The sequence below is a fragment of the Notechis scutatus genome, chromosome 4 (assembly GCF_049901735.1).
Source record: "Notechis scutatus isolate UNSWTSFEM ecotype Mainland chromosome 4, rNotScu1.2, whole genome shotgun sequence".
Taxonomy (NCBI): domain Eukaryota; kingdom Metazoa; phylum Chordata; class Lepidosauria; order Squamata; family Elapidae; genus Notechis; species Notechis scutatus.
In genome coordinates this window covers 127,293,573-127,319,038 of record NC_142012.1, presented here as the reverse complement: position 1 = coordinate 127,319,038, position 25,466 = coordinate 127,293,573, and the positions used below count along the sequence as shown (strand labels likewise).

The 25,466-nt window shown below is 38.7% G+C and overlaps 1 protein-coding gene across 1 annotated transcript; it reads left to right on the top strand.

The window, feature by feature from the left end:
* Positions 1-8,186: 8,186 nt before the first annotated feature.
* MSL2 (MSL complex subunit 2) lies at positions 8,187-24,832 on the top strand. Its single transcript, XM_026687178.2, has 2 exons — positions 8,187-9,602; positions 21,635-24,832. The coding sequence occupies exons 1-2, from the start codon at positions 9,458-9,460 to the stop codon at positions 23,212-23,214; spliced, it is 1,725 nt and encodes a 574-aa protein (XP_026542963.1). The 5' UTR covers positions 8,187-9,457; the 3' UTR covers positions 23,215-24,832.
* The last annotated feature ends 634 nt before the right edge of the window (positions 24,833-25,466 follow it).

Here is a 25,466-nt window from a genome sequence, read left to right as displayed (position 1 = left end):
GACCATCTGAATGACCTTTGTGGAAAACTTCTCCCATTTCAGGATCCCCCGCTCAAGCGCCAAACGGTCAACCGAAACCAGGCTAGATCTGGGTGCTCGATCGGGCCCTGGCTGAGGGAGATCTTGTGCAGGGAAATTCTCCAGGATCTGGTGACTGACAGGCCCACCAAGTCGGCGAACCAAGGACGCCTGGGCCAGTAAGGGGCTACCAACAGAACTTCCGCCCTTTAAAAAAAAAAAAAATATTAGTTTTTAAAGGCAAACAAAACATAGAACATAAGAACATAAAACCTCTTTTCTGAAAGCTACTTGTAAGTTTTAACAAGGCAAATAAAACATTGTTTTATACAGCATAATTCTAAATTATCACATTTCCATAGAAACACATGCATATCTTTTTCCAATTTCTCGTTATTTCTCCCTTTGCTTTTATTCAATTATATTTCTTTTCTATATTTGTCTATTTTATATGTTTTTATTCATTATACTTATATTTTCATCTGCCTTGGGTTTTTTTTGAACAAATTTTATTAATTTTTTAAAAAACAATACACAAACAAAACATAGGATGTAGTAACATAAAATATCTTTTCTAAAAAAACACATAGAACATCTTATTTAAAAACAAAATAATTCCAAATTATCACATTTCTATACAAACACAATTTAATATATATATTTATCTTATCTGTTCAACTTCATATCCTTTTCCAACTTCTCTTTACTACTCCCTTTTCTTCTGTTTAATTGTATTTCTTTTGCCTTGAATTATATATATTCATTATATATAGTTTCACTAGTTCTTTTCCAACATCCTTTCAAACATAAACAAGCATTACACAAAACATAAATACATAAAACTTCTTTTTGGAAAGCGGCTTACCCCGGGTTAGATCTTTTTGTACAGACATAAATCAAATTCATGCTCACATAATATACTATTTCATATCTTATTTAACATTCTATATTTTCTATATATTTTCTCTCTCCTGTTCACTCTTTTAATTCTATTTTATTTATTTCATCTCAATTTAAATAATTATACTTGCATCTTTTGTCCGTTCTCTTTCAATCATCTATTTTTCCTTTCTTTCTAATACAATATTTCTCCTGTAACCACTGGTTGAAGTATGACAACTTTTTATCTTTCCCCTAAATTTTACACTTAAAATAATACATACTTTCCATACTGATTCTGCTTCGTACATTCTAAGTACTACATTTCAAAATAATAAAACAAGCAAATAATATTAAATTTAATGAGTAATAATAAAACAAAAAAAAAGGAATATTGAGTTTATAATATAATAAGAACAATATTTCATAGTAAATTAAACTCTATTATTAAATCTTAAACGTCTTCATAGCTTCCCTTTAATGCATTATTAATTCATGTAATATTTTAATTTTCTAACTCAATTTCAAATACTAATATCTACCATACAATCTTATGTACTTTTGCAGAATCATTTTTATAAAATTATATCTTACCCCTTATCTCTGAAAAAAAACCCTGTTTTTTAACATCTTGTTTAAAACTTTTGTGACTTCTCTTTTCCTTTTCCCTTCCTTTCTTATCAATTCTAGCTTTTTGACCCCCGCCCCATCTCTCAAGTTTCACTCTCTTAATCTTCCCTCTCTGTTGTATTTCTCTGTTTTGTTGCTTTCTGACATCATATCGATTTTTCATCTTATTTTTCTTTTTCTTGGTTGCTTTTTTAAGTCTTTCTTCTTCATCATCCCAGCCTTCCTGTCGTTGTATTTCTTGATAAGTAGAAATCGCCATTTCTAAAAAGTGGAAAATAGATCCAGAAGAGCCCATGCCTTCCTGTTCCTCTTCTTTCAATTTTTGAAATTCCATTTGTAATTCTTCAAAACATAATGCCATTTTTTTCCTTTTTTAAAAAACAACCCAAATGTCTTTAATCTTTCAAGAAATAGTTCACAAAAATCCCAAAGTCACAAAGCAAACCAAATCAAAGCAAACAGTTTCATTTAGCACTTTCTTCTTTCTATATTTTCTCTTCCTAGGGTAGAATTCAAATACACAGTTCCAAAGTAGTCTTCTAGAAGTCGTAATACCTTTTATTTCTGATCTTATAAACTCAAAGCAGTCTCCTTCAGTACAATCTTAAAATAAGTCTTTACCTCTTCCCTTCCACTTATAGCAAATAAAAAGAATTTTAAGTTTTTAATTCCAATGTCCAGAAATCCTTTATCCCCTTGGCTTTAAATTTCAAGTTTACCTTCTATGCCCAAGCAGGTTTTCCAGATTTCCATCTGCTGTATCTGTGGGAAGGGAGAGTGAAAGAAAGTAACTTTCCCTTTCAGCTTTCTTCCGCCGCGGTGGTTGGCGTGTATGGGCACATGGAAGTAGGCCTCCGTCAAGTCTACCGAGGCCAAAAAATCTCCCTCCCACAGTCCCTCTAGAATGAAGTGGAGGGAGTGCATCTTGAACCTCCAGTAGATTAGATGTCTGTTGAGCCCTTTCAGGTTGAGGATTGCTCGCCACCCCCACGAGGCCTTTGGAATCACAAACAACATTGAATAGAAACCCTGTCTCCTGGTCCACCGGAACCGGCTGGATGGCCCAAATGTCCAGCAGATGGTGGATCGCTGGTTCCATGAGGTCCCTCTTTGAGGGGTCCCTGGAGACGGGGCAGCACACAAAGGCTCTTGAGGGGGAGGAGAGAAACTCTAGAGAAAGACCTGACCGTAAGGTTGACAGGATCCAAACGTTCATCGTGGTCTGTTCCCACCTCTGCCAGAACAGTCCCAGATGGCCCCCTATGGGGGATGAGGCTCGGGTGTCACTTGTTGCGCCTGAAGGGTCTGTTGGAACCCCTAAAAAAACCTTCTGCCCTCTTGCCTCTGATGCCCTCTGGCAGCAAAGGCCTGTCTATCTGCCTGAGAGGATGATCTCTGGAAAAAGGGCCTACTTTGATGGGGAAAGCCTACCCCAGCTTCCCTGTTTAAAGGAGGGCTTCCTGTAGTAGGGATGAGACCTGTAATCAAAGTGCCTCCCCTGGGAGGGCAGGATCTTTCGCTTGTCCCTGGTTTCTGTCAAAAAGGGATCCAGGGCTTCCCCAAAAAGCCTCTCTCCCTTAAAGGGAGCCGACACCAGCTTCCATTTGGTTCTGATGTCCATCTGCCAATTTCTTAGCCAGAGAAGCCTGCGTGCTGTTATGGAAGAGGCCATGGCTCTGGAAGAAAATTTGGCTGACGTGAGGATGGCATCAGCAGTCAATTGAGCCGCAGCTATAATCTTATTCAGGTCCTGATGCACCCTGAGATCCTCAGGTGGGATTCTGTTCTGTAGCTGCCTCATCCACTGCAAAGAGGCCCGAGTAAAAAAAGATGCGGTCATCGATGCTCTGATGGCCCAGGAGTCGGCTTGATCAGCTCTCCGAGCGCCATCTCCCCCTTCCGGTCCACTGTCTTTAAAACGTCCTCCGCATTAGGTGGGATGACAGATGAGGAAGCTAGGGCTACCACTGGGCCATCTACCTTTGGCACTTCCATAATGTCCAAACGGTCTTTGTCCACATTAAATAAGGTAGTCTCAGACCCACTGGGGCGAGTGTACATCCCAGGGGACTCCCACTGCTTTTGATCAGGTTCAGAAACATATGGGGCACAGGTACAGCATCCACCACAGATGCTTTCTCAGTGAACAGGAAATCCTCCTGATCCTCTCCCTCAGTGGGAAGGTCCTGAGTGACTGTGTCCTTTTTGAGATGAGCCGTGGTCTTGGCCTTAACCAGCAGAGTCTTGAAAAGAGCCAGCTGGAAAAAGCCCTTAAAGGAGGGGGGACCTGCTACCTCCAACTCCTCATCCGAAAAATCCCTTTCTGGAAGGAGGTCCCTCTTGGAGCCATAAATTTGGCTGCTTTCTGAAGGGGAGGCCAAGCGCTCTCTGAAGTGGACCGGCTGTTCTGCAGAAGCCTGCCCCTGCCCCTGCAGGACTCCTCTGCTAGTTTCCAAATAAGACAGCTGGCGCAGCTGGTTGATCTCTGCCTGCGATTCCTGTCTGAGAGATCCAGGCTCTCATGAAGGATGGCATTTCTTGCATCTGGGTCTCCTCCGATTGTAAGCCAGCTGCTGTAGGTGTAAAGGTGGCTGCAGGCACAGGTCTGGCTCCACTTGGTCTGCAGGTGTCGCCATCAAGATCCCCTGAGGCGGCTCAGAAAAATTGTGAGAGGTCTCAGCCCTGATTTGGAGGTTACCCTGCAAATCATGGGTACTTGAGCCCACAGGAGACCAGGCAGTCATATTCAGTTGGTCTGGCTGCCTGTCATCTTGAAGAAGCAAAGTTTGAGGGGTGGCTCTGTATTCAGCCATCCTGGAATCTCTCTCTGCCCTGTCAAACTGTTTGCCTATGGCTTTTTCTCTATGGGAGGGCGGAGCTGACATCACGACGATACGGCATGCAATCTCGGAGGTCTGAGATTGCAGCCGATATCCTTGCCTCTGGACGGTCCCAACGGACCTAAAACGTCCCGAAGAGACGGTGATAGTGAAGGGCGCATCCTGCTGATCCCAGAGATACCACAAAGTCCCTGGTTGATCCAGGAGAAGCCCTTCTTGCCAGTGGCAGAGAGACAGGCATTAAAGCTGCTGAAGTTGGGACAGCTCCGGAACGGAAGAGACTGGAAAGAGAAAGTGTGTCGGCTTGGTGAGAACTTTTTTTTATCATTATTCTAAGACTTAAAGGGACACCCTAAGGAAAAGAAAAAATCTGTAAAAGTTTTGACAGAACTGAATAAGCAGCGGTTTTTAAACTGAAACGTCAAAGTAAGGCTTGGCTTTTTATTTTTATTTATTTTTATTACTAGACTTCTATCGCGATTTAGCATTTGCTAACTGGACTGGCTTCTTTCTTATTTACATCTATTTTTTCTTCTCTTTTTTGATTTTGCAACATTTTAGGTTAGAGGCTCCCTTTAGTTACTTTTCTTTTTATATATATATATTTTCTCTTTTTTTTTAACTTCTATTACGTTTTGCCTGGGAAAGGAGGGGGAAAGTGAGAGTAAAGAAACTTTGTAACACTGTCAACTAGAGGTTTGAAAATATGAGACTCCCTTTCAAGGACATTGCAATGTGATAAGATAGAGGGAAGAGGGAAGAGCACGGGAGAGTGTTATTGCAGGTGTTCTTCTGGATTTCTATCAACAATTAAAGCTTGGTTTTGAAGTCTGGGGAGAAGAGAGTTATAATAAGAGCCTTGGATGATTAAATAAAGTGCAGTGTGTCCTTTTAATTTTTTTTAAGTTGTGCTACCCCTCCTTACCAGCTTTACTGTACTCTTTTTTTAAAAAAAAAAACAACTTTATTTTTGTAATATTTCCATTTTTGCTTTTTATTTTAAAGGGAAAGCCTGAAAAAAATTTCCTTTTTTTTCCTTTCTTCTCTGGGATTTTTTGCTTTTTCCATCCATACTTTTGGTTCATTTTTATGTTCTTATTTTTTCATTTTTGAGACCTCTTAATTGGATTAAGGTGGTGAAGAACCTGAAGAACTTTTTTTCTCTTTTTTTTTGTTCTTTTTAAAAAAATTCTTGTTTCTTCCCTTCCTTTTTACTTAACTATTGATTGGATTAAGGCTTAGAAGAACCTGAAGAAATTTTTTCTCCTTTTTATTACTATTGGGCTTTTTTCTCTCTACCATTTTTATTTTTCACCTTGGATTATAATTGGTACTTCATAATTGGATTAAGGTTCAGAAGAACCAGGAACTGACAATTCTTGATCAGCTCCCTTGGCGGCCATCTTTGAGCCTGCCAAAAATAACTGTCATTTGACAGGGGTAGAGAAAGGGAGAAAGAAGTAAAAAATAAAATAAAAAAGAAGTAAAAAATAAAAAAGAAGTAAAAAATAAAATAAAAAATATTCAAGCTGTCAGCTACAGCCACAGTAGCTGTCCACCACTTCAGGAGGCTAGTGCGACCCAAAGTGGTTAGCTCAGCCCAGCTCCACAATTCAAAAGCCAAGTCAGGGAAAAAAAGTTGAAATTACAGCAAGCCCTGACAGGTCAGAGGCTTGCAAGCCTGGCGCTGGCTGCACCGCAATTATCAGGCAGACTCAAGAGTCTCGCAGCTGCCACGGTGCTCTGGGGACTGGATGGGGGGGGGGGGTCAGGATTTAACCCCGAAGGCCCAACTTGCATCATCATGGCATTGTCATGTGACGTATTGCGACTTTTTCCCCTTCACTAATCCAGGCATTGGCGTGGCCAGCATTGAAGCATCCGGCCCGTGGGCCACAAGTTTGACAGTCCTGCTATAGAGTAACAATAGAAAAATGGATGGTTGCGCATAGACACATACCTGTAGCACCATGAACTGCAGCATGGAGTTATTCTATTATGCGACTAAGAAATCTTCAAACAGTAATGGTTTCAGATAGCTTTAACAACTATCTAGTAATTTCTGTGCCTTTATGCATATAAGCATTATTGTTAAATTGCCTTGATTGCCTCAGTTTCTGCTGAAGAAAATTATGTTGTTTATCAAGGTTAATGATTTTTTAAAAAATAACTTTAAGCAAAGTGATGTTGTTTCCAATGGGTACAACAGAATAGCATAGTGTTTAATAACAAAAGTTGGAAGAAAATTTTAACTGCTCTAAAATGTTTTTAAAATGTGAAAAAATAGTGTTAAAGTATACATTTTCAAAAGTAGACTTTATAAAAACCATTCAAAATGAAGACCAATCTTTAACTAGGACAACAATAGTGCTGTATGTCAAGAGGTCATATAGGAAAATGATGAAGCATAAAAAAGGACTTTGCAGAATCACTACAAGTGAACACATAAATTACTAAACACAAATATAACTGCTTTATTTTGTATGTTAGTGAATTTATAAGTCCCCCCCTCAACTCAATAATATGACTGGGTAGTATACAAGAAACAAGTTTTAACCAGAAAAGAACCATGTAATGTTAAAAAAACACAATAAATGTGAATATGAAATTCAGAATATAAATAGCAACCATAATAAAAACAGCTAAAATAGCTCTAGCAATAGCACTTACTTATATACTGCTTCCTAGTGCCTTTACAACCCTCTTTAAGTGGTTTACAGAGTCAGCATATTGTCCCCAATCTGGGTCCTCATTTTACCAACCTTGAATGGAAGGAAGCCTGAGTCAACCTTGAACCAATCAGGATCGAACTGCTAAACTGCAGGCAACCAGAAGTTAATATAAGCAGCCTGCACTACTGCATTCTAACCACTGCGCTGCCACAGCTCCACTTGTTGCCCTAAATGCTTGGTTGAAAAGCCAAGTGTTAATGGCTATCCTATAGGTGAGCAGAGTTGAAGGATTGTAACAGAGAACAGAGGCAGCCACTGAAAAGGCACACTTCCCATGTTCCATAAGGTGACAAGATCTAAAAGAGGGAACTTACAGGCAGATATTCTTGGGAAAAGGTGGTTCCACAAGTAATCTGATCCTATGCATTTTTAAAGGTGATAACAGCACAACCTGTTATGCAAAAACAATGTTGTATTTTTTTTATCCCACCTTTACTGTTTTAAAAATAACTCAAGATAGAGAACATACTTAATATTCTTTCCTCCTTTCTTCCACAACTCTTGTGAGGTGGGTTGGGCTAAGAGAGTGACTTGGTCAGTCACCAAGTCAGCTTTCATACCTAGACTGAGATTGGAACTCAGAATTTCCTGGTTCCTAAGCTATCACCTCAACCACACCACCAAACTGGCTCAAACATAGTCTTGTTCACACAATATGCAAAAACAATGACAAGGTTCACAGAAAAGATTTATCCTTATCCTACCAGATGATCCTACCATTTTAGCCCAGACTACTATGTTGTGCAAACCAGTCTGTGGATTTTTCTTTTCATTACGTTATAGGTGCAAAGTGGGGTGAAACAAGCAGAAAAGCGATGGGTGAGGATGTCACCCACTCACTCCATTAGTAATGGCTGCAAGAACCAGTTTAGATTTTTCCTCCTTTTATAATCCAAATACCTTGCAAAGGAGGCTGGGTTTATCCAAGATGACTGCTTCTAATGACAACCCTAGCTATTTTTCAGTAATTTATAATCACCTGCTAGACTCAAGATTAACATGTTAGCTGTTTTATGGAAATGAAACCACAATAACATCTCTTTTCAGATTTTATTGCATTTGTTCTTGATTTATTCTTTTTATCTTAAGCCACTTTGGACTCATATCAGAATTTTCAGACAAAATGCAATTTGTTTTTATTCACTTGCCTATGCACTGACATTGAAGTTATGCAGGAAGTAGACATTGTACACTGATCCAGAATTCATTCTTTTGAAGAGTGATAATCATATTAACAGAATTCATCCATGCGTCTTAATACAGATTTCAGGTAATTTGCGTAATGAACATTGTGCAGAGGGGAAGTACATACATTTAATTCATTTTATATTCATTAGCTCTCTTTATGTAATTTACGGAAACCCATCATAGACATAGTGCTGTGGTCGAATGCATTATCTTAAACCAAGTTGTTTTCGGCAATGCTTGGTTGTAAATAGTTCCTGGGATCAACACAGGAATGCAAAGATTCCTCCATGCTGAGAGGCAAGGGCACTCTGTCCATGTTCAAAGAGGTACTATCATGAACTCAAACCTTCCATCCTAATAAGCAAGAAGGTTGAATATCAGACAACCAGCCTTTTGAGGATCTTTTGCTAAACCGAATGGGAAAACGAGGCGGCCTCTCTTATTTTTCCGAATAGCGGGGCAAAGCTCAGCGGAGGCCCCGAGAGGGCGCAACCCAGGGCGGAACCCCACCCCGCTTGCTCTCTCGGCGGCCGTAGTGTTCAAGAGGACGCGAAGGGGGTGGGTGCGATGAGGTAGAGAATGGCCGCGCATGCGCAGTACCGAACCTAAGCGGCCGCGGTGATGGCTGCGCAGTGACGGTTGGATCTAACGGTTGCTATTGACATTGGAGCTGGGCGTGTGGTGGATGGCTCTTGCGCGGAGGGCGGCTAGGAGCGACAAAGCCGTTAGCTCTGCGGAAGAGGCGCAGGGAATCCGTGGTAATATGGACGCGCTGAAACTCTAGGCGGAGCAGCCTCCCCCGCCCCTACCAGAGCCGGGCCCAGGCCGTCTCCCTGAGCCGGGCTCGCGGATCCTGCCACCGCCCCCCGATGCGGGGCCTCCCCTCCGCCTGAGGCCCCCGGGGAGGGCGAGGGAGGAAGGCCGGCATGGCCGGCCGCCGGGAGTAATCCGTGGGGAGCCGCCGCTGGTAGCAAAGAAGAGCTGCGGCGGTGGCAGTGGCGGGGGCGGGGAGGGGGGGTTGAGCAGGCAAGTGGAGAAAAGCAGGCCCGGCCCTGGCTGTGACGGCGCGTCGATGCGGGGCTAGGAGCGCAGCCGCCCCTCGGCTTGCCCTGCCTGGGCGCGAAGCCGCGCTTTCTTCTCAGCCCGGAGCCGTTGGCCTCAGCGTCTGCGATGAACCCGGTGAATGCTACAGCCTTGTACATCTCCGCCAGTCGCCTGGTACTCAGCTACGGCCCCGGGGAAGATCCGCAGTGCCTGGCCGAGATCGGCAAGCTGCTGCCCTACTTCCGGCAGTCGCTCTCCTGCTGCGTGTGCGGTGAGTGAGGCGCTTTCTATTGTTCTGGGCCGCGGGCGAGCCGGCACCCTCCTTCGCCCTCCTTCCCTCCCTCCCTCCTTGTCTCCGTCAGTCCGTCCGTCTAGCTTGCTCTCGCCTCCCCTGTTACACCCACTGAAATGGGCAGGGAGCAATGCCGCCGCCTTTTCGGGCAAACCTCGTCAGCCGAGAGACGCATGCCCTCCGGTCGTCTTCCTCTGGGGAGTTTTGAAAGTTTTTGCCTTCTCTTTTTTCGGGTTTTACAAACTGCTTCGCAACTGAACTTGCTTGCCCTTTTGAGAAGATATTGTAAATGGAAACTGGTCTGGATTTTCACGATGCAATCAAACAAAACTACATACTTAGCATTTGTGTGCTAGGCAAACTCAACCCGTGTACTGTATAGTGTGTTTCGTGTTAATTTCTAAAAATAGGTTAATGGAATAAATTGTAATTAACTTACCTATGGATATATATGCGTGGATACATCCATTACTTACAAACCAAGCAAGATTCTAGCAACAATTTAAAAATGTACAACTGAAATACTATTATTTAAATCCTTCGGTATGGTTGATTTCTGAAATCATTCGGATAGGTAACCTTTCCATAAACCTTCAAAATTGGGCTCTTTTTTGCTGTTCTACAAGACAACTTATGTTCATGCACTCTTTGATGTAGCCTTCCTTGCATTTGTAATATCTTAAAATCTTAAGTTCATATCTTTACTTAATTACAAATAAATGTTGTATGTGAGTTCTATGTATTATGTCAAGTAGAACAACAGATTGGAACAGTAATGTTCAGAAAATTATTTTAAATTTGTAAGACAATCTGCACTGAGTTTTAAGGGGCAGTTATCTGATTTCAAAGAGAATGATATAAATGGGTGAATCACAGTTTAAACCCCTTGGAACTTAATTTTATTTATTGAAAAGTGTTTAATATTGTACGCTTATATTTTGGCTTTTTTCTGTATACTGCCCAGATTAACTTTGAGTTAGACATTTCTATATAAATTCATTAAATAAATATGGTGATTTGAAATTACAGTATGAGGTTTTGTTCATAGTAGAAGTTTTAATTTATTTAAAATGCAGATTATTTGCACCATCACTAAAACTATTGTGTAAACTTAATAATTTCAAGTTTGTTCTGTCGGTATCGCAACTTTATGAAGAGTCTGTGATAGTATCAGTGCCACTGTGTCTTTTTCCTCCATATAATTACTTTTTTGTCTTTATTGCTTCTAAGCCACCGGTGTGAAATTCGCTGTGTCATGTGACATTTTGCGATGTTTCCCCCCCTTCACAGATCTGGGGTGGAGGTGGCCTGTACGTGATTCATCCAGCCCGCGGGCCACCAGATTGACAGCCATATTCTAAGCCAAGTGTACACAGTAACACTTCATAAATTTTGTGAGATAGGTGTGAATCCACACCGTCTCCCCCAACCCATATTAGGTGTCACAAGGTTTTGTGCCATTTTTTAGCATAATTCAAGAATTAAAACATTATGGCCAATCATATCTGTATATGAGAACCAGTTTGGCATGTTGATTAAAATCTGGGAGACAGCTCTAGTGCTTCCTTAAGCACAAGTTCATCTGGATGGCTTTGGGTCAGTCTTTCTGTCTGAGTCCTAGAAGGAAAGCAGTGGCAAACCATTTCCAAAAATGTTTCCAAGAGAACTGCAGGGACTTTTCCAACATGTCGCTAGGAATTAAGACTAACTTGAAGGCATTTCTGTATTTCCTTTATTTATTGCTTTAAGCTGCTTGGACTCCCCATGATTGGGCTGTAAACAAATCTTAGTTATAATAATATAAAATTGTATACATGTTACTTTTAAGGAATTTTATATAAGTGAATAGAATAATATTTGGACATAATACATAGTGTAAAAAACAATAAGGGTCACCCCATTATATTGATGCACTCTGCTTATTTTAGTAATTAGATAGCAAAAGAAAAAACAACCACAGACATTTATAATATTGAGACTGTTATAAAGATTGTAGTCATCTGCTGAATCAGCTTGCAGAATGTAAATATTAAATTCTACTGAACAGTGAAAAGTTGTAACATTTTCGTATTTCATGTGATAATGTGTTATTTTGTGTCATAGCTGTTGCATTTTAAAATTGGCAATACTTGAATTAATTATTGAAGTAAAATACAAAATAGCTTGTTTTCAGGTTGAATTCAAAGTCCTAGTAATGACTTCTAAAGCTCTGAAGGCCAGATGCATCACGTGCTGGCCATACCCATGCCTGGTTTAGCAAAGGGGGGCAATGTTACGATACGTCATGTGATGACGCCGTGACGATGCGAGTTTGACACCCCTGCTCTACACTGTAAGAGGACAGATTATTTGAAAGATCACCTCTCCTCTCTTACAACTACTTATCTCATCAAGGCTGGAAGAAGAGCCTTTACTACTGCAGCACTTATTGCTTGAAACATCATTCCCCTCCCCCACGGGTTATACAGGTAGTCCTCAACTTACAACCATTCATTTAATTATCATTCGATGTTACAATGGCATTTAAAAAATGATTTATGACTTTTTCACATTTGCAAGCATTGCAACACCCCCATGATCATAAAATCAAGATTCAGATGCTTGGCAACTGACTCATATTTATGATGGTTGCAGTGTTCTGGGGTCATGTGATCACATTTGGCGACCTTCTGACAATCAAAGTCAATGGGGAAGCCAGGTTCACTTAACTATGTTACGAACTTAATGGCAGGGATTCACTTAACAACTATGGTTGTAAAATGGGACAGAACATAGTTCTTGCTTAACAAAATAAATTTTGGGCTCAATTGTCATAAGTCGAGGACTACCTATAGTGGCCCTGAGTCTGCTGGCCTTTCAGAAGGTTCTCAAAACATACTTCATCATACTGACTGGAGATCAAGTGGTGATGGAATGGAGCCTGTTTGCTGGTTGTATTGTCAATCATATGGCTTGTACTCTTACAAATTAAATTTTGTTTGGTTTTTAGTGGTTTTTATCTGGGTTGTTTATTTCTAACTATATTCTGTTTTTAAGTGTATGAATCACATATTTGAGATGGTCAATTATGTAAACTGAATGAATGGGTGCATAAGTAATGTAAGTTTACATTGTTTTTTATATATTGGATTTTCCATTTTTATCACCTTTTTGAATTCTTGTTTTTAAAAGAATTGTCCCTTATGCTGAAAGGGACAATTTAACTTTTATTTTGGTTAAAAAAGAAAAACTTGCACCTGAGAGTCACAGCCAGGTATTTATTACTATAGAAGTACCTCATAGTAGTTTGGCATCTCTGGTAGGGAACCTTAATTTTGCTTAGTCCTGATTTTTCCAATCTCGTAATAGAATAACATAAGATTCCGCTTTAAAACCAGTTATAAATGAATTAAACCATCAATTTTAACAGATCTATAGTAAGCAGATTTCTAATATGGTGGATAAAATTTCCATTTGGGCATTACCTCAAAATAAAAACATTTGTTGTATATGAAATAATTCAGATGATTTGTATAAACTGTCTTCAGTCATTTGCATTAGTTTTATTATTTGTATAATTGATCCAAATACTTACATTTTGGACTGAATTAATATTTACTTACAAATATTCATTAAGCTGAGGTTTACTGTATAAAATAAATAAATGTTCATTTGCTTTTCTTTCTTTTCACTACCCATAATTGTTTTTGAGGTTGGTTTGTGGATCAACATATTCTACAAACCTGGACAGTTTAAGAAACTGATTATACAAAATTTTAGCTCATTTTTTAAAACACAGTCCATATACCACTTTAGCTGTAGCAGGTGTCTCTATTCATAGAATGTCCTTGAACCTTAAACAGATGTGAGAATAAAATGGCAAGAAGTCTTGTATTGTAAATGTAGTTTTTAGGTTAGCAAGCTAACCAAAATCCTAATGTACTTTTTTTCATAGTTCCTGATAGAAAAAAGATTTTAGAAAGCAGCACCTTTCGTTCTAGAGCCAAACTCTTAGTGTCTTCTTGGAACAATCTTTATTTGCATATAATTGCTTGCTTGCATATTAGCCCCTATAAGCTTCAATTTGAGGTTATGAATTTTCTGACCAATACTGCAAGGTATTCAGCCTGATCTACAACCCATAAAGTCAGTAGAATTCAATGCTTTGGTTGAATTATGTGCACTGATGGTTAGAGTCTTCTGTTTTATGATTCCTGGAAAAAAAGTTAAGATGTAAAAACTGTTAACACATACTACTTTTACAAAAATAACCTCAATGTATTTTTTTATTTCTGTAAGTATAACTGCTTTAGCTCAGTTTAGATCTTGAATTTTATATTCTTGACAAGCTGAGGAATTCCTAGGGAGTTAATTGTATTGAACACAGTAGCATTTCGTTTCATGAGTAGGATTGTGTTGGTGTTAATGACCCAAAACATTGTTATTTCTTCAGCTCAGATTCATACTCACATTCAGTCTGTCTGTGTTGCTTAATATCTCCTTACTTCTGCACTCTTCTTCTTCTCCATTTTTTTCTGCTGCTCCCAACAATTGTGGGCAGATTTCTTAATAAAAAGAAGAGAAAAATATAAAGTAAATATTGCTTAAATTCATGCATTAGCAAATATTCTTGATACTTTTAAATGATACTTGACTACCTTAGAATCTATATAAATTGTTTTAGTAGTCTAAATTGTTTTAGTAGGAAAAGTGTTTTACAAATACGTGTTCATTTTTTTAATTCAGGGAGAAGGAAAAGGGTGTGCCTCCTTTTTTTAAATAGTGAGATTGTTTAGATTATAATATTTTAATATTGTAGGATTTCCCCCCCAAAATTTTGTAGTTGTTGATAAAATTTTATAACCCTAAAAGAGGCTTTACTGTGGCACCACCATTCTTCCTATTCTTTTGACCTATCACCTGATAGTAAACAAAGAAGGTGTAAGCCATATATCGTGTTTACCCGAAAATAAGAGCCAGTCATTTTCTTTTACGGTTGAAAATAAGCACTTGAGCTTATTTTCGGGTTGGTCTTTTACTTTTCTGACATGGAGGAGGCAGCCCACATGGTCACCTCATGGTGGCTTGGCCCGTTAATGATGACCCATGGATCAGCTGGGACAGCAAGGGCCAGGAACTGCCTCATTTTGTCTCTCTGGCACCTGGAGATGTTTCTGGCACATTCTTGCCAGCCTCAGCCTGCCCACAGCGCCAGGCAACTTTGTAGCCGAGGGCCCATCACCTCTGCAGCACACCTTGTGACTCAAGTAGGTGGTGACCACAGTTTGTGCTCTGCCAGTGGAGCTCGGGTCTTGCTCAGGCTGCTGCCATGATGAGGCAGAAGGCTGTGTGGTGTGTCAGAATTGGCTCCCCCTCACCTCTGCCTGCTGGATTTGCTGCGTCTGCTGATCTCGTGGGGCCTCATCATCCTGGCTGCACTGCTCTCAGCAGCCCTACTGAGTTGATCCTGCCTAGTATGGGGCAACTCGGCCAAGATCTCCGGAGCACCTCCCCTGCCACCAGCCTGCCAGGACCCCCTTTGCCAGCGGTCGTACTGCCTTATGGGTATTCTGTGGTGACCCTGTAGTGGGAGGGAGAGGGAGATTGCCCCTTTTTCCTTTGCACCCCAAAATCCCATCTTTCATGGCTGCTGAGCCCTCAGCCTGCACCTCTTGCTGGAGCAAGAGGTGCAACTCAATGTTACCCGCGAAGGCCTCTCAGTGCAATGCTCTGCTGCAGCTTCAGAGCAAAGCCTTACCTGTGCAGGATTGCAACACTGAAGGCTTCGAATGGAGCCTTTTTGAGATGTGCATCTATGCTGGGCTCAAGGAAAGGATGACTGGTAGAAAAATCCCCCCCCCCCTCCAATTTTCCTGCTGATCATCCTTTCCTCAAGCACTACACAGATGCACATTCCAGGATTGCAAGGCTGAAGGTTTGGATGGAGTCTTTTTGGGATGTGTGTCAGTGCTGGACTCAAGGAAAGGACAACCGGCAGGAAGTCCCCCTTATTTTCCTGCCGATTGTAGTTTCTTTGAACCAGCACAGATGCAAATCCCCAAAAGCCTCTATCCAAAGCCTTCAGCCTTTCAATCTGTGGCAAGCTGAAGCTGCGGCAGAGCATTGCATTGGGAGGCCTCCACAGGTAACATTGTGTTCCGCATCTTGATCCAGTGAGAGGGGTGCTGGCTGGGCATTCGGTGGCCAGGGAAGATGGGATTTTGGGGTACAAAGGAGGAAGGGTCAATCTCCATCCTGCTGCAGGCCGCCACAGAGCTCACAGAGGGCAGGCTGGAGGCAGGGGGTTGCTCCAGAGATCTGGGTTGAGTGCTGAGAGCACCGCAGCCAGGAGGGCAATGAGTTCCTGCGAGGCCAGCAGGTGCAGCAGGCCCAGCAGCCAGACAGAAGTGGGAGGAGCTGATTCTGACACACTGCATGGCCTTCTGCTTGATCATAGCAGCAGCTTGAGGAACACCTGAGATCCAGGCTGGTGGAGCATAAACTGTGGTCACCATCTGCTCCAGCGCCACAAGATGAGCTGCAGAAGAGAGGGGCCCTCGGCTGCAAGATTGCCTGGTACCACGGGCAGGGCTGGGGCTGGCAAGAGTGCTCCGGAAACACTTTCAGGCAATTAGAGAGACAGCATGAGAGGCAGTTCCTGGCCCTTGCGATCTCAGATGATCCGCGGGCTGCAATTAAAGGTCTGAGCGAACATGAGACAGGGGAAATGAAGGCCTGCCTCCTGTGTTGGCCATGCCCACCCCTACACTAGTTTGGGGCAGGGCTTATATTAGACTAACCCCCAAAATCAGGCTAGGACTTATTTTCATGGTAGGATGTATTTTTGGGGTAACGGTAGTATCATTATGGTTTAATGTCTTGTATATATTATTCCTGCTACTGATTTTACCTCGAAGGTTCTGCTATTTTTGTTTGGTTTTATATATTATATGTTTATTCTATCAAATGTCCAAAGAATTGTGGCTAATGAGAATATGGATATACATGTTCATCTTCCTTGTTCATTTCTTGGCAATGCTTATACAACTGAATAAAGTGTTGTAATACTGTTGATTCTGACCAATACAGGGTTTACACTAAAGCCCGCACTTTGATTTGGATTAGTGGTTACTGTGACTTATATGTGTGTTGTCATTTCTTGTTTTTTATGGGTTTTATACTGACTTTTTAGTTATTAGTAGCTGAGAATTCTGAATTTGAGATGTGCAGTCTTTGAATTGAAATAAATCAACAAGCATATTTTGTTGGAGCAGAATCTGTGGGGGAAAAGACCAGTACTGACTACATGGGCTACTAACGACTGTGTGCACATACCTTACTGAGTCCAGGTTGGTCATGCCACTCTAGTTTATTTTGAGGAAGAAAAACTGCCATTCTACTTGTATTGCTGCAGCTCAGCTTTGTAAAGGATCAAAGGAAGAAGCTGGTATTGCTAGTGGGAATTTTTTATACTAACTTGTGAATATGCAACACGGATTTAGTTGACTCTTATTGTTGAGAGAAGTAGTTGTTCAATCTAATGTTCTTTATAGGATTGTGAAGGAAAATGAGAGCAAGGGGAGCTACACAGGTAGCCCTCGAATTACAGTTGTAAGGATTAGCTAGGATAAGGATTAGATGAGAATCATGATAAATGGAGTCATGCGACTGGTTTTGCAGCATTTTTTGCAGCAGTCATAAAGCCAACCTATTTACAATAGGTGGTTTTTGCCAGAAATTGGAAATAAACACTGACTTTTGGTGAAAAATCTAAACCAGTCCTGTGCCCACAGGATGCTGCAAACAACCATAAATGTAGTCTAGTTGCCAAGTGCCAAAATGCAATTGTGTGACTGGGGGGCAGACATCGGAACTTAAAATCCAGGTCATTTTGGGGTACATTTCAAACAGTCATGAAACCAGTTGACATTGGTATGCTTCTCTAAACTCATATATTTTCATGAGTTTTTATAATATATACTCAATTTTTAATAACACTTTACACTGAACAAAATCTAAAAAGAGGTGCTGTTACACTGCAAGTTATCAAATCAAAAAGCTCATTAAGATACTAATCCTCCAAGATGCATGGAAATTTGGATGCAGCTGGCGCTTAACCTTTATGAACTCAAGAATGACATTTGTGAAATTTGAGTTGTGAATTTGAGTTGTAAAACAGCAATGTTATTAATCAAAATTCAAATTTGTATAGCTGTCCATCTAAAGCAACTCTGGGCGTTGTACAACTATTAAATAAACAACAGATCTTAAATAATAAAAATAAAAATCTATGTTAAAAATAAACATTATAAAAACAAATATAAAAACAAAAATCCTGGGCAGAGAAACAATAAGAATGGCCACCTCAACAATCCAGCCATCTAAACATGTCCCCAATTTTCGGGGCGCCCCAGGCCTGATAATATAACAAGGTCTTGAGGGACTTCTGAAACTTCAAAAGGGATAAAGCTAATCTGATTTCAGCGGGAAGCAATAGCTTATGTCCTCCTCTGAGTCTAAAAACAAGTACAAATATTTTCATTCTGTATCACGTTACAAATTTTTAACTTCAGAGCTCAGCCTTAAGAAAAAATGACTTAGTAATTACCACTTCCATGTAATGAGAAAGGGAGAGAACATTAACAAATATGTATTCATAGTTTCCATTGTTTTCAATATCAATTAAAGACTATAGCTCAAATATGCTATTCACCAATTCATAATAATAAAACTGATAAAAAAACTAATTTATGAAATTAAGAACATACTCATATAGTAAATATAGCTTCAAATTAAAAGATTTTTAATTTCTTAATTTAAAATTTAAGCAAGAAGGAAATGCACTAGAATTGAAAGATGTGCATAATTCTGCTGCTCTGTGAACAATGCATTTGTTTTTGTGTCTTATTTATTCCACACAATTGTGTATCTTCAGGAGGGTTGCCTTTATAGAAAAATACTGTTTTTCTAAAAGGAATATTCGGAATCTGGAAAAAATAATATTTCTCCAGATTATATGTTCGTTAACAATGACTTGTTAATAAAAAGGAGATGCAAGAATTTCACTTACAACAAAATTTGCAGATGTTGCTTTAACAAATAGTCATAAGTTAAGTTATATATTTGAAGAACAGATGGAACTTGTGCTCCTATTTTCTATATCATCTCTTAGAACATATTTTATTTCAGGATTTTCTGTTCTTATGAATTTCATATGCAAGGCATAGTGATAGTAACTCCAGTACTTAATTGTTTAGCATTCATGCATCCATAGTTGTCAATAAATAATATATTGTAGAGCCTCTGATGTTCTTTTTCTCTGTGGTTATCTTTTAATTGGGGTTTTTGTGAAAGACTATGATTCCATCACATAAAATGTTTTTTCTATGGGTCATTCTGTGAGTACAGCCTTGTTATAGGTGCACATTTAATATTATTTTGACAATATATTTGACTATCTATAAAGAATCTGAGATAATAGCCTATCCTTTATTTCTTTAGAAAACAATTGTACATGATGCATTTGTGCAAATTTCAAGTTTTGTTGTAAGTGAAATTCTTGCATCTCCTTTTTATTAACGTCACATTTTTAATGAACATACAATCAGTTAAGTGTCTTTTAATTTACACTGCATTTTCCCCTCTGATACACATTGTTATTGTTTGGCTGTCAGCTACATAGTATGTTACATATGTGCCATGGGGATTTGTTTGGTGAGAGAAAGAAACTTGAAAAAATAACACCTCATTCTAACATTTGTCTAGCATTTACAGTAATATAGCATGGATGGTGAACAACAAATTCAGTGCTTTGGAATGACCAAATCCAATTCCATAGAAATTTGTAGCAAGAATAAGCAGTTTATGTTAGAAAACCATCAAATGTTACTGAACTGAAACAGTTTAACAATAGAGAAATAGGGAAGAATGCCTACACACCAACAGAAAAATGGATTATTCATTACATGAAATGTTTAATTTGCAGTTTAATTGCAGATAAAGGTGGCACACTCTTTTAGTAAATCCAAGGGAATTATCTTTTCACATTGGCATATCAAGTTGGAAGACTTTGTCACTGGGACATTATTGTTCATTGAGCCTTCCTTTATTAGAGGATCCACATGAAGCGCTGATAATATTCAGTGGCAATATGCAAGAATTTAGAACAAACAAAAGGGAGCAAATGGTTTCTCACAGAAGTATAAACTAAACATGAACTTACATAGACCTACTCATACATTTTTAATGGTATGATACAGAAGTGGTTTGCATTTTTCTGGGCTATATACTTCCCAGTCTGTATGTGTCACCTGTACACATAGTTCCCCCTCTACTACTGTACTACAGGTAGTCCTTGGTTAACTAGAGTAATTGGGATTGGAATTTCCACCACAGAGCCATGCAATCATAAAGCATGATGTCATGTAACTGCATTATTTAGTATTGGCAATCTTAGCAGTCATCGTTGCCATCATTAGCCAAATCTCACTGTTAGGCGAGGACTCACCTCAATCCAAGGCATTGATTAATGCTTATTTTTTAATGGATTGGGTAAAGCTTATTTCTGTTAGAAAACGTATGTATTTACTTGAGGTTTCCCTATGTGTGGATCATACTGGAAATAACTATGTTAGTTCCATGTGGTGGTTATGTATTTGGTGGTTCTGTATTTATAGTAAATTAGGATGAAATAATTACCTAGATATTACAAGTGCTTCATGTGTGTACCTAGCTCTATGTACAAGTATTAAGGATGCAGCTGAGAACTGAACTATTCCCTTATATTTTGCATATATTCTCAGTTTGCTTCTTATTGGAAATTTCTTTCATGTAATATTTTCATCAGTTTTATTTTGTGCCTTATCTAGCATGACACAAGTAACTTTTTCTGCTATAACCTCTGAGAAAGTATTTAAACATTTTGGCTTGGAAGTATTAATTTGCATTTGTATGTGTATTCAAAGGCATATTTTAAGGCAAATTGGGAATTTAACTCAGACATAATAGTGCTTGCTATCTGTAAAAATACGTTTAAGGTTTTCTCTAAGGTTTTCTCTGAAATCTAACTAAATGTTGTATTTGCCTGCGGTTTCCCTATGGATAATCCGAAGACTTCTTACCAATAGACATTAAAAATTGTGGATAGAACCTTTTTACTTTCTAAGTGAAGCTACTGATTATTGCTCATTATTTCTCTTATTATTAGTTGCCTGCTGAGTAGGGTCAATGAAACATGTTGTCTGTATAGTGAGATGACAATAATTTATTCCCCTATCATTGATATTTTCAGCATTGGGGATTCTCTGTATCCAGAATGGGCATAGATAATGGCTTAGTGGTCAAGTAGTATGTGCAATGCATAGCCAGTTTCTCTGTTTCTGCTTTATACTTTATATTTGAAGTATTGGAAAGCACCATAGGAATATTAATACTTTAAATATGTCTGTGCATGCATAGCCACCCTTCCACACATACATATAATTTGGCCATTTTTAAAAAATGTTATAGTATAGAATGCATTTTTTCTCTTTTGGTGGTTAATCTTGATTGACAAATGTTTTACTTCTCTGCTTTGATTCAATTTGTATTCTTCCCAATTTCTTATAAATAGGAATATTACACATTTCAAAATTCATACTTCACTAAAAACTGAATTATATCACATGCCTATTTAACATTTATTTATTAAACTTAATATAATTTTAATCTTTCTTTAAAAGTTTAAACTAAGGTTTATATCACATAATTAACCAGAGAACATATTAGAGATCCTTGAATCATTCAATCCAGAATAACTGTCAAATGCCATTATGGAAGTGTAGAAATTCTTGTATTTTGCTCTAATACAGTATTATAAATACTCGAGTATTGATAGTGAAGTTGAAAGCATGTGCTGTCATAGGTTGATGATATGACAATTGTTGCCATTAGCCTAGCTAAAACATACAGCAGTGGCATTACACAAACTTTCTATTATTGAAAAACAATGTTTATATTTTGATTTTTTATAATCTCCTTTTTTTTCCTCTTAGGAAATCTGCTGCAAGATCCAATTGCACCCACCAACTCTACATGTCAACATTATGTCTGCAAAACCTGTAAAGGCAAGAAGATGATGATGAAACCATCATGTAGTTGGTGCAAAGACTATGAGCAGTTTGAAGAAAATAAACAGTTAAGCATTCTGGTGAACTGTTATAAAAAACTATGTGAGTACATAACACAGACGCCATTAGGACGAGATATTAAGCAAGCTGTGGATAGTTTCCCAGATCTTTTGACTTTGCTTAAAGATGGCACCCCACTCAGTGTTGACACAGAAAAAGTATCTGATGAATCCTTGGCATTGTGTTTGATCCATTCCCCTTCTCCTTCAACTTCAGAGTATGCTAATGAGCCTCCAACAAGTTGTTCTATACCTGAAAGCACCTATGATTGTGATGTAAAAGGCTCCACTGTTAATGGTCTGCCCAGTTGTAATGGGCTCACAGTTGATAAACTTGGAGTAAATATTCCATCTCCTGAACATGGAAATACAGTCAATGTATGTAATCCTGGACAATACATAAAAACTGAAGATATTTCTAGTAGTCTTCAGCCTATGTGTGACATAGTTTCCCCTGGTGACTTGTGTGCAACCGGCATTGATATTCATAGTTTCAGTGAAGACATCAAACCTGGTGACCCTCTTTTACTTAGTGTTGAGGAAGTGCTACGGAGTTTGGACTCCAACGCAGGGGTATGTAGCCCTAATCTACAGCACAGCTTGGAAACCAATTTAACAAATTGTCCATTTTTGCAGCTTTCTCCCCCACCAACTAGCCACAATGTGTATATATCAGTGGATGCTTCACCTCATGGGATTTCATGTACAGCTGCAACACCTAAGGTAGCAAAATTAAACAGAAAGCGATCACGATCAGAAAGTGACAGTGAAAAGCTTCAGCATATTCCAATTTCTAGCATTCTTTGTGGCCCAACATTGGGAGCCTCAGCTCCAGTAATGATGAAACAAGAATCAAAGATGTCTTTGCAGTCAATAGCAACTGTACCTAATGGAGGTACTGCTCCTAAAATAGGTAAAACTGTATTATTATCAAATAAAAGCATGAAAAAAAATATAGACCATACCACCAAGAAATCTCATCCAAAATCTAAATCAGGAATGCTAAAAAAGTCAAAAGAAAAAAATCCTAGCAGTCATGTTGTGCCGGGAAGTCCAACAAAAACTGTGTACAAAAAGGCACAAGAGAAAAAGGGGTGCAAATGTGGCCGAGCTACACAAAATCCAAGTGTTCTTACATGTCGTGGCCAGCGCTGCCCTTGCTACTCAAATCGCAAAGCTTGTTTAGACTGCATATGCCGCGGCTGCCAAAATTCATACATGGCTAATGGGGAAAAGAAATTGGAGGCATTTGCAGTGCCAGAAAAGGCCTTGGAGCAGACTAGGCTTACTTTGGGCATTAATGTGACCAGCATTGCTGTGCGCAATGCCAGCACAAGTACCAGTGTAATTAATATGACAGGGTCACCGGTAACGACATTTTTAGCTGCCAGTACAAACGATGATAAGAACTTGGATGAAGCTATGGACATGAGATATGACTGCTGAGTCTTTCTTTCTCCCCTCCTTTGGTAAGGGGACTGCTACAATTTGAAGGCAGCTATGGTTCTCTTTAACTTGCCGGAGCTCCTGCATATAGATCACTTGTATCAAGTGTTTTCATTGCTATGTTGTGTGTTAGTGTCAGGGAAATAGTTTGCTGGTAATTGCGGAATTATCCCAAAACTGTCTTTAGATCTTACAACATCTCATAGTTTGAGATCAAATGCTAATGTAAATGATTTTTTAATACAGAACTACTTTTTGGCATATACTGACCTTGTTGTACCAATTCATGCTTTGTGCTTAATCAGAAATTGATTTAATATACTGAAATTATTTCTAGTCAGTCCATCACAGTTGTGCTAATTTATGATGTATCCATGTTCAGTATCATCATTGCAAGAAAAATGACATGCTAAACTAATAAAAACTTCAACAGCCAATCTTGTAATACCACATTATTTGTGGATAGGGAAGTTAATAATTCAGCACCTAAACTTTGTTCAGAAATAAAATATATTACTATAATTGTCCAACTACTGTATGCTGACCTGAAACCAAGAAATGATCATATTGGACTTTAGCTTCAGTTGATATCACTCAAGATCATCTTTTGGAAAACAAAATGTTGGCATTCCTGTTTTTTAATTTCACACCTTTTTTTTTACAGATTGATGTCATTAATCTGTCATGCTATGTCATAAACTTCACATTTATCATCGGAATATTTTTGCTGAGTTCATTATGAAATAGATACTGTATTTTTTAATTGTTATGCTAGTTGGCTAAAAAATAAAAATGGTTTAAGTCTTATGCCAAAGTTATTGAGACATCATTATATTTTAGATTTTAAAATCTGACAGCTATCTGCACATTCTTGCAGTTTAAGACATATAACACTGTCAAAACATAGTTTTCACTTGAAATTAACATTCTTTTCCAAGATTAAGTTCTTGGTTTTCCCCAATTTATATTCACAGTTTTGTTTTTGCCTGGTTAGAACCAGGATACACAAGGGGAAATGTGGCAGGTGCCTAGATTAAATCCTACTGTGCAAGAGTAGAATATGTCAAGAATGGAGGTTTTCTTCGCTGATAACCTTAAAGAGCTGATAGAAATCCTGCTGATTATGCAGGATTTTGAAATTAATTCTAAGTTACACCATTGGAAAAGTCAACCCACACTGAAAGTATGTTAATTCATATCAATATTACTTGTACCAGGATTGCTGTTTAATACTTAATTTTTTATTTTGCATAAAGTATGGGCTGACTAGAATAGAAAATACTGCGTTGTAGCCAATTAAATCTCTTCCTTGCAACCCTTAGGAAGGAGGGGAAGACTGTCAGACAGGAAATGTCCAATTGCACAAGTCAAAGGTTTCTTTTGCAGTTTTTGTTATCTTGCTTTATAAAGGACTACGTTCTGATTTACAGCAATATTTCAGCAGCTGTTGTAAAAAGACATTATGCCCTAGATTCTTAAATACCTTTATGTTTGCCATCTAATTGTTAACTGGTTAACGGCGTTGTTAATGAACTGTAACATTAGATATGTTGGATTTGGCACAAAGCATGTACAATGATGGTTACTAGGTCTAAAAATAAGACAAAAGTTTTGGATACTGGTTGGGTGATGTCTCTTTTTTCTTCTATAGTGTACCAGGTGTCATTTTATGTCAATGTGAGCAAATAATTATTTTGTTGACTTTCAGATTTGTTTTTCCCCGTCTTTTCTATGGGTGGGGCAGGGTGTGGGGGGAGGGTTAAAGCCATAGGAAGAAGAATGTGATGTAAGTGTTCAGTATGTTTTTTTTTGTTTCTGTTTGCAAGAAGAGTTGAAAAATATTTTTGATAATGAGAGTAAATAGTGGAAAATGCTCTTTAGTATTCCTGTCTTTTTTTGAGGCTAACTTCTTGAATTTTACATTTAATTTGTAATTTAATATGTCCTATTAAATATATCAGTTGAATATGAATATGATTTTTATGTGGACCAAATAGGATATGCCATGATTTATTTTCCATGTTTGAGTCTTAACTTTCTAAAACAAAACTTTCTTTCAGTATCTTAAGAAGGCTAATCAAATCAGAAGTCTGGAAAATTATCCTCGCATAAATGGTGCTATGGAAAGCTCATGGAAATAGCCATTAATTTTTTTCTTTCTTTCTAAATACTTCTGATGGTTCAGTTATGAAGTTCTACTGTGTAATAAGTATACCTTTTCTCCATACAGAATAATTTCAGTATTTTGCAGA